Source organism: Canis aureus, chromosome X (assembly GCF_053574225.1).
Source record: "Canis aureus isolate CA01 chromosome X, VMU_Caureus_v.1.0, whole genome shotgun sequence".
NCBI lineage: Eukaryota > Metazoa > Chordata > Mammalia > Carnivora > Canidae > Canis > Canis aureus.
Window position 1 is genome coordinate 80,350,756 of NC_135649.1, and position 17,432 is coordinate 80,368,187.

The following is a 17,432-nucleotide window of genomic DNA, read 5'->3' on the forward strand; positions in this document are numbered from 1 at the left end:
CTGAGAGCAGCCCCAACAACATCCTGCTCCACAGGAGCTGAATTCCTCTAACCACCTGAAAGAGCTTGGAAATAGTTTCCTTTCCAGAGCCTCCAGGTAAGATCCCAGCCCAGTTGACACCTTGATTTCAGCCCTGTGAGACCCCAAGCAGAGAACTCACTAGATCCATGCCACACAACTGACCCATAGAAACTGTGAACTAATAAATTAGTGGTTAAGATGCTAAATTTGTCACAATTTGTTGTGCAGCCACAGAAAAACTGATATCAGGTATTTAAGTTATTACTGCATTGAACCTGTTGTGGTTAAGGTAATTCTCTGTATTATCCAACTTAATGGAGAGAATGGGACATAATTTCTGTCCCAGCCATAACCACATGTAGCTCTAAGGTGCAAATTAAAATAAGCACAGCCAAAGTCACAGTGCAGAGAATTCTAACTCTTGTGTAGTGAAGATTAGTTGTAATATAGAGGCAAGAATGGATAGCTTGAAGTATGACAGTAACAAGAAGGATATGTCCCAGTAAGATGCGTGCCATACTTAGTGTGAAGGAGTTCCATGCTGGAGCTGCCCACTCAGTCTCTGCCCTTTAGATAAGGCAGAACGTTCAGTTCCAAGGATATCTTATGGGGCAACAACAGACATGCACAGCCAGGGGAATTGTAGATAAGGGCTCTGAATTAAACTTAAATAAATTATTATGAAAAAGGGTCCTGGGGGCTCTTGGGGGGCACAGTTGTTAAGCAGCTGACTCTTGGTTTCAGCTCAGGTCATGAACTCAGGGTCCAGGGATTGAGCCCTGTGATGAGCACCATGATGAGTAAGGAGTCTGCTTTAGGACTCTCTCTCTCTCCCTCTGCTCCTCCCCCATCCTCCTCCTCCTCCTCCTCTTCCTCCTCTTCCTCTTCCTCCTCCTCCTCTTCCTCCTCTTCCTCTTCCTCCTCCTCCTACTACTTCTTCTTCTTCTTCTTCTTCTTCTTCTTCTTCTTCTTCTTCTTCTTCTTCTTCTCTCTCTCTCTCTCTCTCTCTCTCTCTCCCTCTCTCTCTCCCCCCCCCAATTGATCAGTCTTTAAGAAGTAAAAGGGTCTGATGTCATAGACATTCTTTGAGGCTTGAGAGTCAGACAGACTGGCTCCAATACTCTGTGAGCCTAGTTGAGTTCCAGAATTCTAATTTAATGTGTGTGTGTGTGTGTGTGTGTGTGTGTGTGTGTGTGTGTAAAACACTTCCCTGATAAAGAATTTTGACAAATATTTACGGACCACTGGGGTTAAGATCCGCCTGTATGATTTTCTGTACTAAGATAGCTGGATCAGCTTGAATGATCCCTCTAATCCCAGAGCCTACCAAAGTGTGTGGTACATATGGATTATCTGACTTTCATCCCATTCCCTATGTTCAATAGCTTCCAGTACCAGTGTATTGCTGACCTCCTGACTTCATAATCAGTGCTGGCCTTTCTAATAATTTTTCAGTTTCTGAAATGTCCTCACAGTGGAAGAAGTTTTGAAATTCTCCTAGGCTTTTCAAATGCAAAGTGATCGATACACAGTATTCACACCTGTAAAGAAGTTTAACTGGAGAAATAAGTTAATAAATATAAGATTGGTAATGTGATTATTATTTGGTGAAATTTATAAACTTTCAAGAACATGGGATCACGTTGGTGAGTCCCCAAAGAGTGGAATTTTGAGGTACAGACATACGTGTTCATAGTCACGAGGACTCAGTTCTCCTGATCTGACTCCTGCTCCTATTGCGCTATTCTTTCTCAGTCCAATTCTTTGTCTCTTCTTCCTCTTTTCCTCTCGTGCACTGCAAGTGTACCCTATGGAGACCTCTAATTCACAAATTACATTCCGTTTTTTTGTTTGAAAAACAAAAGTACAGGGAAACCTGTGAGGTACTTAAGTGCTGGGACCATGTTTTGTTTGTTTTTTGCATATCCTGTATGAAGCAGACTACATGAAACGTGGTTTGTTGAATTCATCTATTTCATACAGAAACACTGACAACAAAAATGCCCACTTCCAATCTGCAGGTAGTACGGCCGATATTTTTCATAGCAGTGCTGTATGTGTGGCTTTTCAGTCTCAGGTGCCATGCAAGCCCTTCTAGAAGATAGAAGCCCCTCTAGAAGAGGTGTTGGAGGAATGGAAATCTGGTCTGTTTGTCCATGTGCCTCTATATAGCACATAACATTCTTTTCAGCAGCACACAATATGCCTTACAGTAACAACGCCAGGGGCCTTAGTCATGTATATGCCTTTTCATATCTGCCACTCCTGACTATAATGTCATAAACTCAGTATCTCATGTAAAGGAAAAGTATTATTTGCAAGAGCAAGACTCAAAGTAAATAGACTGATAACATAGCAATGGTAGAGAATATTTTAACTGACGTTGGTGACTTTCAAAAACACAGGGATTTATTTGCATTTTGTTTAAACGTCAGAATATGCTGACCAATGCAGGCAATGGTTGTGACAGGAGTCCTAAATCTCAGGTCTGCCACTTTCTAGCCATGCATCAGGGCCAATATATTTATCCTTCTGGGCCTTAATGTCCTCATTTGTGAACTTGGAATAATGGTACTTATGTTATAGGAATATTATGAAGGTGACCAGCAAGATATGCAAAACACCTGAAACACCGTAGGCCCTCAAAGAGCTTTTATTATCTCTTCTGATAGAGCAGTTAAAAAACAAACAAAAAAACCAAGAAGGATTCCTTTATGAGGATTTTGGGAATGACATACACCAGGAAGTTCATCCAGAGCAACAAATCTAGGATACTTCCTTTGACATGTAGGCTGGTAGAAAAAGCTATTTGACCAAAGTTAAAGTGAAGTTTAGAAACTAAGAGTCTAACTGGTGTCCTCTACTAGGAGATACAATATTGTATTTTTGGAATACTTCTAACAAAACCACTAATTTTCAAACTTGCCTTGAAATAGGTAGCCCAAAAGAAGACGGAAAACAAGAGAAGGAAAAGCTGTTTTCCTACCAATCTCAAATTCCAGGGAATGATGGATGCCTGGCTCAGAACCTTTGGTCATAGCTACTGCTTTGGTCATAGCTACATACATACATGGTGCTCACTAATGGTGCATCTTTCCAGAACAGGCTAATTCTGATCAAGGTACTTGAGGCTTTTACTGTGAAAGAAGGATTGCAGTTATTTTCCTTTTCCCAAATTGATACCAAACATCAGCTGTATGCGTCTTTATCTAAGGAGCCCGTGAAATTTGTGGAACAGCTTGGTGACCCTGAGAAACCTGTTTCGCCTCTGAAGGAACTGGTCTCATGGTGCCTGGGCCTGTGGGTGCGCAGCGTCATTGACAAGCAAACTATCTTCCTTCCTGGGCAGGTTGGATGCCTTTGTGGAAGGGAAGGGCATCCTGCCAAACACAGGATTCTCACACAAGGAAACCAGCTCTGCAACAAAGGGCCTTCCTTAGGATCCACAATCATCAAAAGTCACGAAGGAGTGGTAAGTAACAATTATTCTAGTCTTCTACAAGGGCTCAAAACCATCATCTTTCTTCTGTCACAGCCAGAATTAGTGTTGAATATATCAACATTTGGGCCCAAGGAACAGGGAAAAGATTTCTGGGATGAAGGGCTTCTGAAATTTTGGGAGATAGGATGAGATAGTGCAGAGCTGCACCAGCAAATAATGGAAGGGGAACCAGACAGGACTGCTGGGGGCAGGCCTATACTGCAGACTTTCTGGGGTGTCATCATCAATGAGCCCTGAGTTTCCACCTCGTGTACCTACCTACAAGCTTTCAGGTCCTGGGCAATTTCCACTATGTCCTTGATCTCAATATCCTCCCTTGTGAAGTGAAAATGACAGTATACCCCTGAAGTACTTTTATTAGGACTAAATGAAAGATTGATGAAGAGCCTAGTGTAGCGCCCATCATTATGTGCACTATTACTTCACATTAGCCTCAACATTTATTTCAACCATGTCAGCATATTGCTTTCATTTTGTCTGCTTAATTATATGTTTTATTCTCAAGGATACAGTTTTATTTTAAAAGAAATTAGGTAAATTATAGTATACGTCCTGCACAGATAAAATCATCAGGTGATGAATGGCTATCTGAAACACCCCTCTAAATCCTGCTGTGCAGAAAGAATGGTACCAGCCCTTTGAGGGATCCACAAAAAAATGGGTCAGACTTCTAGCCCTCAAATATCTCCCAGCTGCCTAAGATAGTTTGCACGGCAGCTGATACATACATGGTGCTGACACCGATGGCACCTACTAGAATAACTGCGGTTTGGAAACAGAATGTTTTCCCTATTAGTGTCACTTTCAAAAGATTAATTAACGGATTGATTCCACAGATATTCAGCGATGCCTTTCCATTTGAATGAAAAACTGTCCTGGATGGTGGATTGACAAAGACCAATAAAATGTGGCCCTTGCCTCTCAAGGGTGTCACAATGTAGCAAGAGAGACAGATATGCCCATTATATCAATAGATATGATGCAGATGACTAGAGTGTGTGCTCAGCAATGTTCTGGGCTGCTCGAGATATACCAGTGGGCAAGGGACAAGGATCCCTAAGATCAAGGAGCTTCTATTCAAGCAGGAGCTATAGTGGGGGTGGGGAGAGAAATAAGCAATAAGCATAAGAAAGAAGTAAATAACATAGTCTGTTAGGTGATAACTCAGGCCAAGGAAAAGGGGATCAGGAATATGGGGTGGGGTGGAAAAGGTGAGTGCACTTAGCAATATAAAATAGGGGTTGGGGGGTGCTTGTAGATTTTCATTAGCATTTGACTCTGACACATGAACAGAGGAGCACTAGAAAGGCTTAGGTGCTGAATGAGAAGTATGTACAGGGACAATGTCGGTGCAAAGGAGAAACATAGCAGTCAGGGAACTAGAGGGAGTGACCAAAGAAGCAGAAGAAATCAAGAAGTGCTGCCTCTCGGAGAGAATGGAAGCACTCACCTGGACTTGATATCCATTGATCTTTGTGTTCACACCCTTGGTTGCACACTGAGCCATTACTCACAAAACCACAAAAGTAAAAGGCCTGTATTCACCCTGTGATTCACTCATTAATCAAAGGGAAAACTTGGAGAGGTATTTCTTGCTCCAATCACTTTGTATTGGGGAAGATTTTACTGAATTATCTACCATAGACGCACTATGAAGCCAATTCTGTGATCCAGGGAAAAACAGTATCCAAGACAGACAAAGAAGCAACAAAATGGGGAGCATATGGAGAGTGATCTGAAGAACACAACCCATCCAACCTCCCCATGTGAAAAGATATATTGGAGATGCCTATGTTCACTCATCTTTCATTTTATATCGCTAATAATCAATTAACAGGTACACTAATCACTGGCCTTTGATCCATGTAACTTCCGTCAACATTTACACTCAAACAATATATTTTTAATCCTTCCTGGACACCAAGGTCAGGCACTGGCCTGATTCAGAGAGTATAGATATGTGTCAGGTTGGCCCCCAGCCTTTAATTTCTTACAAACATGCAGGCCAATTACAGAGCTCCTTGGGTAGAGCAGTGACAGAATTAAAGTCAAGGAAGCCTCAAAAATTAAAAAAAAAGGGGGGGGGGAGAGGTAATTTAATCTTAGTGTAAGTGGAGGGTGGGTACACATGGTCAGGAAAGCCCTTTCAGGCAAGGTGAGGTTAATGAGGTAGGTACTTTTATAATCCCAGTTTACAGATGAGAAATAATACAGTCAGAGATATTCCCTTGCTTCAGGCTGCAAAACTACTTGAGAGAGCCAGATTTAAATTCTAGGTCATTTGTTTGTAAAACATCATGTTTTCTCTCATTGACTATTGTTTGTAAAACATCATGTTTTCTCTCATTGACTACTACTAAAATCACTTCACCTGACTGTTCGCCTTTACTATCTCCTGAAATCCTCTCAGATATGTTGTGGTCACTCTCCTGAAAGTTGGTTCTGGCTGTGAATGCTAAAGGGCTCTGGGAAGGTCTCTAACATTCTCCCAGGGGAAGACATCTGTATCACAGGAATGGCATGGGCTGTGCATGTCAGCAACTCTCAACATCCATGACATGTGTCATAGAGAAGGGAAGAGGATTGCCTTTGGAGTCACACAGACCAAGGTGTGAATCTCAGCTCCCTCACTTACTGTCTTACTTAAGCGCATGTCAGCTGGTTTCTTAATCTGTTGAAGGGAGATTCTGATACTCATTGTTCAGATTTGTTGGTTGATACATATTAAGTATGTAAAACCAATCAGACCACCAATAGATCAAAATCAATGCCCAGAGTGATGATGAAACAATATCTTCTCTTCTGCATCACTTAATTCCATTTTCTGTGTGCAGAAGTTATTGAACTTCAAGTGGTCAAGTAACATGTCGAGGTGACACACTTGATTGGTGGAAGTGAGGTAGGCACTTAGGTGTTCTTTTCACTAGATTGTGCAGGAGAAGAACATCCAGATGAAAATACCTTTCTTTGAACCCAGTGACTCTTAGCAAAAGAACACCTCATGTAAGAAGTCAATTCTCCACATCATCCAAAAAATGACACAACAAACCATAGCTCCTGATAAAAATAATCTGCTGTAGAGACACGAAGACTTGAATTCAAATACAAACTCCACTCTAAGTCTTCTCTTCTATGAATTGCAAATAGTAATCTCCTCTCTAAGATTTAATGGGCTGTTAAACAGGATACAGGGGTCAACCCAGGGCTTGGCAAACAGATCGTATCCAACAAATGTCACACATCTTAACCTCATCCCTTTCCTTAAGACTCCAGGGAAAGTTCACTGTCAACTTTTGCAAGCAGAGGCTATATTTCTACTATGAAAAGTATTTTATCTATCTCCTATTTTTGGTTGGATTTTGATGGGTGGCAGTTACCAATTGTGCCAGCCAGATTTTGATGTACCACAAACCATCCAAAATTTAGTGACTTTAAACAACCAAATTCTGTTTGTAATTCTGCAGGTCAATAATTTCAGCTGAGCAAAGCTGAGTGGTCCTTTCGCTGTTCTCAGAACGCCTGCTTATGCATCTGTGGTGAGAGCCCCTGGCTCTGCTGGGGGCTAGATGGTCTATCATGGTCTCACCCACATCTGGCAGTTGGTTCACCATCGGCTGTGGTGGAGAGAATACATGGGTCCTGGGCCTCTCATCATCCACCTCACCCACACTTCTTCACATTGTTGTTCTCTGTGCCAAGAGCAGCAAGAGGGGGCAAACCGTGGTGTGCAAGTGCTTTTCAATTCTCTGCTGGCTTCACACTTGCTATGGTTCCATCGGACAAAGCAAATTCCATCGCCAAGGACAAGGGCAATGTGGGAAGAGATACAGGCCTGCATGCACAAATTACAGTCATTACTGTAACAGTCTACTGTTACCATACTTTGTGAAACAACCACGTTCATCATTAGAGAAATCGTTAACTATGGGTGACCCAGACAGTGGAATGCTAGTCTCCCAAAAATGATTTTTAATCTTCTGCAGAAAAATTAATAGCTATCTTGCCCTATTATCGATCTAATACATGAATAATATATTCATTGTATGAAATTTTGCCAAAAAAACAGTTTGAAATTTTCCTGGCAGTGTACCAAACCGTCAATTGGGGATCCCCTTATCCAGAAATGTGCTGTGACTTTGCCAGTAATAATTCTTCCTGAACCTCTTTCCATATTCTAATTTGCTATTCCTCTCCCTTCCAAAAAATATGGCCCCAGCAGAGACCTACTACATAGGCATCCTCTGATGTGGAAGTGATAGACTTAGACTGAAAAGCGGCCCCTCTGGTACAATGAGGAGATAGGATGTGGTAACTATAAAGTAGACTAGTGATGTGGCTAGGGCCTGGTTGGGCCACCCCTCCCCACAGACATCAATCCCACCTCCGGGCTTTGCTGGAATTCCTCTGGATTCATTCATACTATCTTTCAAAGCTGAGTCTAAGCTCTATCATTTTCTACTACAATATCCCAACTATATTGTTCAGGATTCCTTGGTATTTTATTTATTGTGTGATGGTTGATACTGCTACTCTGAATACTATCACTTCCCTATTATATTTTCTATATGATTACTACTGGAATACATGAAAGCATCCATACTTTAAATATTAATATTTCATTCTGCCATTGGAAAGAATTCATTTTTACATCATTTCTTAGGCTTTTTCCAAGAAGATATTCGTATCATTTGGAAAAAATGAAAATTTTGTCTTCTTTACTGTAACAATGCTTTTTTCTCTTTACATTCTCCTTACACTGGAAAGACCATATAAAGCAAAATTTAATCATACTGGTGATAATTTGCCCAGATCCTGATTGTAGTGGAATTTCTTCTAGTTGTTTAACATCGTTTGTGTATTTGTCTATTACACACACTGAAGAATACAGCCTGCTAACATCTATGTTCCTACTTTGTTTTTAATTACAGGATGTCACATTCCTTCAACTGTTCTTTGACCATCCATATAACATTAAAATATGGTCAATAGTAGTAGTATCTCTATTGGTTGAAGTCATTCTCTTTATGTCTCCATTTTATCATTTTCTTCATATGCAACCCACACGTTTAGTCATATTATGCTCTAGATATTGCAGGTGTCTGTTGCCACTGGGAACAGGATCGTTTTTATGAGCTATTCTGGGCATAAATGGAGTAGAACAGAACCTGAGAAGCTGATCCAACTTGTTATTTAAAAATTGAGCTGTAAAAATTGAGCTGGTAAGCGAAATAAGTCACTCGGGAAAGACAATTTTCATATGATCTCACGCATATATAGAATTTGAGAAACAAAACAGGATCATAGGGGAAGGGAGGGAAAATTAAACAAGATGAAATCAGAGAGGGAGACAAATCATAATAGACTCTTAATTATACGAAACAAACAGGGTTGCTGGAGGGGAGGAGGTGGAGGAATGGGGTAACTGGGTGATGGACATTAAGGAGGGCATGTGATATATTGAGCACTAGGTATTATATAAGACTGATGAATCACTGACCTCTACCTCTGATACTAATAATACACTATATGTTAATTAATTTAATTTAAATTTAAAAAGGGAAAATTTTTAAAATAAAAATTGGGCTGTTGGGGAACATAAGTGCCTCAGTCAGTTAAGCGTTCAACTCTTGATTCAGCTCAGGTCATGATCTCAGGGTCCTATCAGGCTCCACACTGGGCGTGTAACCTGCTTAAGATTCTCTCTCTCTCTCTCTCTCTCTCTCTCTCTCTCTCTCTTCATCCCTCTGCCCTTCCCCTCCCCATTCACGCACTCCCCTTCTCTCCCTCCCTCCCTCCCTCCCTCTCTCTCTCTTTCTCTAAACAAACAAACAAACAAACAAACAAACAAAAATTCCTTTGCACTTACATTTCAGATTCAATTTCCCTTTGATGAGGGATTATTTCCCTGGAAAAGTGAGTTTCCATGATCCTGGTTGCTTGATGCCAGCAGAGGGATTGTGGGTAAGAGAGAGACAAAGATGCCTAAGCTGCAGTATGGCAAAAGTTGGGGGACATCAGAGGTCTTCTCCATAAGGCTACTGTTAGAGCAGGGAAACAATAAGAAAAAAAAGAAAAAGAAAAGGTGAGGGAAGGCTTTTGGTTGTTAAAGTTTTACTGGGATGGACCACTTCTTGGCCAAGAGGACAGCATGACCAAACAGAGAGGTGGTGAGGGAGCACCAAGTGGCTTTGCTGGAGTCCCACACTAGGAGCCTTGTAAACATCAAACTGAAAACTATTAAGGGCTTTCCATAGGTATGTTTTCCAAAACCCAAAGCAGCACCCATCAGTGAGAAAGAGAGAGAAGGGTAGAGGGTGTGGAGGGTGAAGATTGTTGGGACTTAATAAAAGGAGACTTGGGGTGGTTCTGCAGCTGTTGGGTGAATGGGACTCCAAGTGCCAAGGGCTGATACAAGTAGGCGAGAAGTTTACTGTTAGGAAACTGAGGAACAGAGGTTAGGTAAGAGGTCAATAGGAGTTCAAGAAAAGTGTTAAGTTATGGGCTGTGCCAACATGCCCAGCAAGGCCAAGACCCTGACACCCTGAATAAAGGAGACCTCATTTCAAATGGAGTCGGGAGGCCAGCAGGGAGAGCTCTCATGCCCTACCACTGCAGGCCATTGCAGACCCCAACAAAGACAAACTGCTTGGCATTCCCAACAGGAAGAAGCTTACTTTCCCTACTCCAGCAAGAGAAAAAAAGAATTTCTCCTCGCCCAGCAACAAGCTCAGCCAATAGGAAAATACCACAACTGGGCTAATGAGAAACCGTCAGCACCTAGAACTGTTGCTGTCCTTTGTGTCGACTTTGCCTTCACAGCAGTCCCTCCCAACCACCTCCTTTTCCCCAGAAAGTTCCAAAAATCCAAAGATTCCTCTGGTCTCATCTCCAGACTGGCCTATGGGGTGCCATAGTTTGCATGTCCCGAATTGCAATTCCTCTGCTACACCCAAATAAACCCATTTTGCTGATAAACTATAACCGGCTGTTTTACCTTTTAGGTGGACAAACCTGTTGAAGAACTGAAAGGACTGATATGACTCAGCAAAGATTAGGTACTGCTTTGCCAAGAATACTGAGGACCATTTTGACGACAACGGGCCCTCATAAACCTTAAGTCAGTAGCATTCATTATGGGGCGATGATGATGCCCTTGACCTTATCGTCTGTAAAATAAGTGTAGGTGTTTCATGCAACTTGCTGAGGAGGATGAGGAGAAAGGTCTGGCCGCGCCACAGCCAAGTTCCACGCAAAGGCACACGTGGAAACGATCTCGGCCACAGTCACAGCGCGGGAATTGAACTCCCTGAGGAAAGAGATTCCCAGCCTGGGAGGTGCGGGGCGCCTGCGCAGTGGGCCCGAGGCGCCTCACGCGCTGCGGGAGCAGCGAGACCCCCGCCTCCGCCCCTCGCCCTCCAACGTGAACGCGCACGTGAATGTGGACGTGGACGCGGACGCGCACGCGAATGCGCCTCACCTCACTCAACCCCTGCCGGGCGGCTGAGGAGGGAAAAAGACGCCCACAGGAGCCGCGGGTGGGCTGTGTGCGGAGTGGCAGACCCGCCGCGACGGCGGCGGCAGGCGCGGGGGCGGCGGCGCGGGCGCGGCGGCGCGCGCGGGGGGCGGCGGCGCCTCGTCCACTCAGGCGGCTGCGCTCGGGACCCTCCGGCCCGCACGAGGGACGAGCTAACTGACGTACCTCGCCCGCCCCCGCCCCCGCCCCCGCCCCCGCCCCATCTCTCCTCGGGTTCCTGGGACTCAGGGCTAGAGCGCTTTCTCTCCTTGCACCTCTACTCAGCTCTTTCTCTCCCCGGCACCTCAGGCAGCAGCGGCAGCGAGCGGCGGGAGCGGACGGCCCAGAGGATGAAGTGCAAGCCGAACCAGACGCGCACCTACGACCCGGAGGGGTTCAAGAAGCGAGCGGCGTGCCTGTGCTTCCGGAGCGAGCGCGAGGACGAGGTGCTGTTAGTGAGTAGCAGTCGGTACCCGGACCGCTGGATTGTGCCGGGCGGGGGCATGGAGCCCGAGGAGGAGCCGGGCGGTGCAGCAGTCCGAGAGGTGTACGAAGAGGCGGGAGTGAAGGGGAAGTTAGGCCGGCTCCTGGGCATTTTCGAGCAGAACCAAGACCGCAAGCACAGAACGTACGTGTACGTACTGACTGTCACTGAGATTCTGGAGGATTGGGAAGATTCGGTTAGCATTGGGAGGAAGCGAGAGTGGTTCAAAATCGAAGATGCGATCAAGGTTCTCCAGTGCCACAAGCCCGTGCATGCCGAATATCTGGAAAAACTAAAGCTGGGCGGTTCCCCAACCAATGGAAACTCCGTGGCCGCGTCCCTGCCACAGAGCGATCCCTAGTATGTACGGCTCCTGCACAGACTTCTGCTTTCCGCCTATCTTAGAATACATAGTGCCCGGAGCACCTCTCATTCCTTTGCGGTCTCACGGGGAGGAGGGGGGCTTCTTTTGTTTCCTTGGCAGACCTCTGAATCACGCTTGCAAACTGTCTCGGTTGCCAGACAGTTTTCAGACAATTTGCACGTTTTTCAGATGCTTTCAAAATTGCTGCTTGGTAGCACTGTAACAGATTTCCTAAATCCTAAACCACATGTTTTTTTTTTTTTTTTTTTTAAGGTGCCTTAACTGCTTGCCCAGCCCTTTGTGTGTGTGTGTTGATGCTGTAGTTTATTACATTGCACACACGTGTGTGTGTGCGCGTGCGTGTTTTTGGTACCAATCTTGTGGTTTGTTTTGGAGTGAAGGCCTTTAAAATCTGAACATCTTGGTTGTGTGGCATCTGTATTTTTTGCTTTCTCATTCGCAGCATTAGACCTTGCTAGCAAGCCCTTTTGTGATGGAAATTGGTTTAAAGATCAGATAGATATAGATCTATATATATATTTAAAGTATTTAAGAAATTTTACATCTTGTGGTCTTTCCACAGTGGGCAACAATTTTCGGTTCAGTAATGTGATCTAATTTGCCCTTTTCAGAAGTTTCTTTACCCATACGTACATGATTTCATTTTCTTTTCCTTTTTTTTTATGATTTCATTTTCAAAAGAATTCTGACCACTGGTCATTTGTTGCTGCATATTTGAAATGGCCATTTCCCATATAGCCCAAATGTAGTTTCAGATTATATTACTTTATACACTGAGTATCTTCTTGGGAAAGTATTGTTAGCCAAACATATCCTGATATGTACATACTGTCATGAAAACTGTATTCATCGAGTGTAATTTAGCGTGTTCAGCTTCCAACTCCATTGCCCATTTCTTAATACTGTAGAGCAACCATGGTTTTCTCAATATAAACTAGTCTTTGAAAGAAAGTTATTTCACATATTTGAATTTTGTGACATTCCAGTTAACCTTCCTGACTACCAGTAACCATAGGAGTGGAATTTATATGGTGATTACATCCCAATCCAGTGAGGAACCCGTCTTGCTACTCAGCTTTTACAGACTTCAGCTTTTACAGATTTCTTAAACCATCCGGACCACTGAACAATTTCTCTCAAAGATTTAGGATAAACATTTTGTGTCAAAAGACCAACTGTTTTTGGTGCCAAACTAAAAATTCATACATTGCCTTGCTAACTTTGTTGAAACCAGGAATGCCATGTAAAATACTTAAGTCTGTCTTGAAACTTTGTGTTCCATCCCAACCATATTAAAAAGTAGGTAAAAATATAGCCAACTACATGAAGTGGGTATTGAGGGGTTTAAAGATTATCCTAATTTATAGGGCAGCTAAGTATATATCATCTTTAATCATTATTGATAGTTTGATAGTTTTTTGTGTGTGTCACTCAGCTGACTTTGGGAGTCAGTTTTATGCACTCTATTAAGAAATTTTGAAAGTCTAGATTCCTCTTGGAACTCCTTCTCTCAGGAATGTTGAGGAAGAGCCTATTTTGTGAAGAGAGTATAGGTGGGGGACTTTTACATATAACCTTTAAGATCTAGAAAGTATTCTATAGACCAGTAATAAATATAAGTGGATAATAACTAATTTAAATCCTTTGCTATTCTGCACATTAACATTTTCAAAAGAACACATGCACTGGTGAATTGTTGCCTTTTTTGTAACTTTGGTGCCACTGTTTTTTAAAAAATATCTGCCATATACAAATATGTCTGAATGAAATACATATTTTAGTTAACAAAAAATAATATTGTCAAAGGAATGAGAAAATCAACTTTTAAAAACCAATTATAATTTCATATTGTAAATTATACAGAATCATCTAATGTTTTTTAAAAATTGTTTCTTTGTACAGAGCAATATGTCTTATTTTTTTAAACTTTTAAATCCTATACAACCTTTCCTGTTACAATAATCCAAATTGACTCATAGATATTCTTGGTAACCTCAGATTTTTCAAAATATAAACTAACAGCAAGGGAACTGGATTATACTTTATAACTATTCCATATGTAAAACTGCCCTCATCTGAAATGCTGCCACAAATACCTGGGAGGTTTAACCTATATATAGAATTTTTAGAAATAATAATGCACAATCTTATGTTTTGACTTTTGAACTATGTATTTGACAAATCAACTTTTAAGAATTGTTAGCCTGTAAATATTTGCTGTATTTTCTTCAGAAACATTTGAATTGAGTTCTTTCACTTGCTATAATTTTCTTCAGTGCCCAGATATCTTTATACAATTTGTAAAACTTCCAAGGCTTGAATTTCTAAGTTGCAGCAGAACATTTTACGGTTATCACACTTAAGTTATCAAATTCACGTGGGCAGTTCTTGTTATATATGCTTTTGGAATTCAGTCTAGGAAAACTTAAGAAAGAACCCCAAAACAAAAAGCCTTTCATTTTAAAAGAGAAATCCAAAAAATTCAGGCTAAAATATTTGACACAGAGCTAACAAACCTAATCATGTCTATGACTTATATCCTTTAAGGGTTTGATGCACAGTTAGAATTTTCTCCCTGTAGAATCAGTATATAGCACCCATGAATTATTTATGTGATGATTGCACAAAAAATGAATAGATGAATCTTTCAGCTCATGCACTTACCCCAAAGAAAATGGCATTGATCAAAGATAATTAAGACTTTCAAATATGAGGCAGAAATGTGTTTTCAGCTGTTTTTGTAAAGGCTATGTTTATTTTCCTTTTCCCAATGGGATAAGTGCCTATTCTTATCTTTAAAAAGTTTTAAAAAGATATGTTGGAATAAAGGTGATACTGTTATGCTTGATACATATTCCCTGGATGTCTAATGTATTATATTTTCTAAGAAATCTGTTTTGTTTTAGCAAATCACTGTTGAGCTTATTAACTCTTAAAGTGATGGGAGGTGGCTATAAATATTTTGAATTCCTTTATATGGTTTCGTTTGACAGAACTATAAAGATTTCAACATTTTATATTAAGAATCATCAAATAAATTTGTGTGTGTGTGTGTGTGTGTGTGTTTGTGTAAGAGCAGAACGGGCAGTTTGTAATGTTGCAGCAACATTCAAGGACCTTCCTGGGACAGACAGTTTAAAGGGCTCTGAAACTGGAGCTCCTCCTCTCACTTCCGGTTAAATGGAGTCCTGTTATAAGAAAGACAATCCCTTTATCAAAAGTTGTTAACTGGGAAAAGGGAGGTGAGAAATCTGTGTTAGAGCCTAAGTACTAACAGCTAGCTAGAGTTTTCTCTTTCAGGGTTCCTTTTGTGGAAGCAGCAAGAAAAACAGGAAATATTTTCAGCACCATTCTAGTATTGTAATCATCCTTCTGAATGATTGGTGGCCTGTTAGACTATGAACTTTTGGGGGGAGCAGGACCCAGCCTGAATCCTGCCCATATTCCCAGAACCTAGAAGAGTGACTAAAATGTGGAGATATTTGTTGTTGAGCTACAGATTAGAAATGTCTACTACTAGTATATTCTTGATTTCTTAGCTTCATATTTTACCTGGGACAATCTGTTATTTTCATGGGGCTTCAGAGTGGAACTGTATTGGATGATTCACTGAAGGCTGTTCCAAAACAAAGTAGTTAATGAACATTAGTAGACTTTCAATAGATATTTGTTGCCTGGAGGAATTGATGAACCAATAAAACTGTTAATATTTTTTTTAGGTGAATGGCATAGATGTTATTCAGATTTACTTTGAAAGAATCAAGTATGTGAACCCAATGATGAATGGAATTATGAAGCACAGGTGAACTCTTTCACATTCCTAAGGACAAGCTCATTCTATGCTTTTGGACACTTCTCTGTTACAATGATTATTCTCCAGGTTGTTAACTACCACTGTATCTGTACAGACTTCTAATTTGGCACATATGGCCGTTCTTTTGTGTTTTTATGATTATGCATCTGTATTTCTCATGAGGATGGCTATATGATCTTGAGTTCAAGGACCTAGTTTCCTTAATCTTTTTATGTATCTACAAGATGTCACTTAAAATAAGGTCGATGTAGGGCACTTGGGTGGCTCAGTGGTTGAGCATCTGTCTTTGGCTCAGGGCGCGATCCCAGGGTACTGGGATCAAGTCCTACATCAGACTCCTTGCAGGGAGCCTGCTTCTCCCTCTGCCTATGTCTCTGCCTCTTTCTCTGTGTCTCTCTCATGAATAAATAAATAAAATCTTAAAAAAATAAGGTAGACGTTACTGAAGATTTGTCTAAATAATTAATACTTTGTAATGACACTGAGTGGTAAAGCATTCACCATCCAATCTGGTGTTAGTACACTAAATTACTGTCTAGCATATATGTGTTTTCATATATCAGGTATCACACACTGTTTTAAGGCAAACATAAGATATTAGCAAAAATTCTTACTCATACGTCTCTATCATCCCAGATGTGTGCCTCCTGATGGCAGTATCCTACACCACCTATGAAGTATATTTCCCACAATTTTGAACCTAAATCAGTGTCTCTAGACATTGTTAATCTATAGAAAACACCATCTATCAAGAAACATTATACCACAGAGTTGTCAACAGAATCCAGACTGTAGGAAACTGTAGGACACATAATTCAGTTTCTTCAGTAAATGAATCGCCAGGATAAAAGAAAGAAATGGAGAATGAACCTATAGATTAAAGAGCCCTAAGAGACACATCAACCAATTATGATATATAGATCTTTTGGGGATCCTGATCTGACTAAACTGTAAAATACATACATTTACGAGACAATCCAGATAATTATAAAATTGACTTGATATTTGATATTCATTGGGATAATGGTATTGTAGTCATGTTGAAAACAAGAGTCCTTAACTTTTAGAGATACGTTCTTAAATATTTATGGTCGAAATGATATCTGGAATTTGCTTGATAATAAGCGGATGTTAAGTGCATTAGAGATACCAATAAAACAAGGTTGGCCTTGAGTTGATAATTGTTAAAGCTGGGTGATGATTAGATGATGGTTCATTATCTATATTCCTCTCTACTTTTGTGTGTTTGACATTTTCCACAGTAAAAAATTAATAAAGGTAGTTATCAGAGTTCTTATTAAAGCTAATATATAAGGCACAGAAAAAAGAGGAGGAAGAAAAATTTTAGATTATTTAGAATATGTTGGCTCCAAGTTGCCTCTTCTAGCCCAAGAGGTCAAATGCCCAAAAAGAGAGGGCTGACAAACTGGAATGGCTAGTGTTTCTCTTGCTACAGGCCAGTGTTAGCATTTTTTTCTCTTAATTTGGCTCATTGAAACAGGAAAAGTCAAATTCTTATTGATTGGAAAATGGGAATGTATTCTCATGTTCTGTTAAACAGGATATTTGCCACAGTCTAGTTTATATCAATGTGAAAGCACAAAGGGATAGAGTTTCCAGGGGAAAAATTATGGAATTTTATAAAAATCAATAAAATGCTACTTTGAATGGTTTTTTTAGGAAATCAATGGCTGTAGACTTATTAGTTGCATA

General features: G+C 41.1%; 1 protein-coding gene and 1 long non-coding RNA gene across 5 annotated transcripts; one reads left to right on the forward strand and one right to left on the reverse strand.

Moving 5' to 3' along the window:
* Window positions 1-2,658: 2,658 nt before the first annotated feature.
* On the reverse strand, window positions 2,659-9,872 carry LOC144309087 (uncharacterized). The gene is made up of 2 exons (XR_013375211.1): window positions 9,390-9,872; window positions 2,659-7,355 (listed from the first exon to the last, which is right to left on the reverse strand). It is a non-coding gene; the product is annotated as an uncharacterized LOC144309087 (long non-coding RNA).
* A 690-nt stretch (window positions 9,873-10,562) lies between these two features.
* Window positions 10,563-16,150, forward strand: LOC144309086 (diphosphoinositol polyphosphate phosphohydrolase 3-beta). 4 transcript variants are annotated; one of them, XM_077890205.1, is made up of 3 exons: window positions 10,563-10,578; window positions 11,346-11,880; window positions 12,892-16,150. In XM_077890205.1, exons 2-3 carry the CDS (start codon window positions 11,387-11,389, stop codon window positions 12,893-12,895), a joined length of 498 nt encoding a protein of 165 aa, XP_077746331.1. In that variant the 5' UTR covers window positions 10,563-10,578; window positions 11,346-11,386; the 3' UTR covers window positions 12,896-16,150. The 4 variants fall into 4 exon arrangements, with proteins under 4 accessions (XP_077746331.1, XP_077746333.1, XP_077746334.1 ...); XM_077890207.1 differs by having other exon boundaries at window positions 15,625-16,150; XM_077890208.1 differs by lacking the exon at window positions 10,563-10,578 and adding an exon at window positions 10,931-11,058.
* Window positions 16,151-17,432: the final 1,282 nt, after the last annotated feature.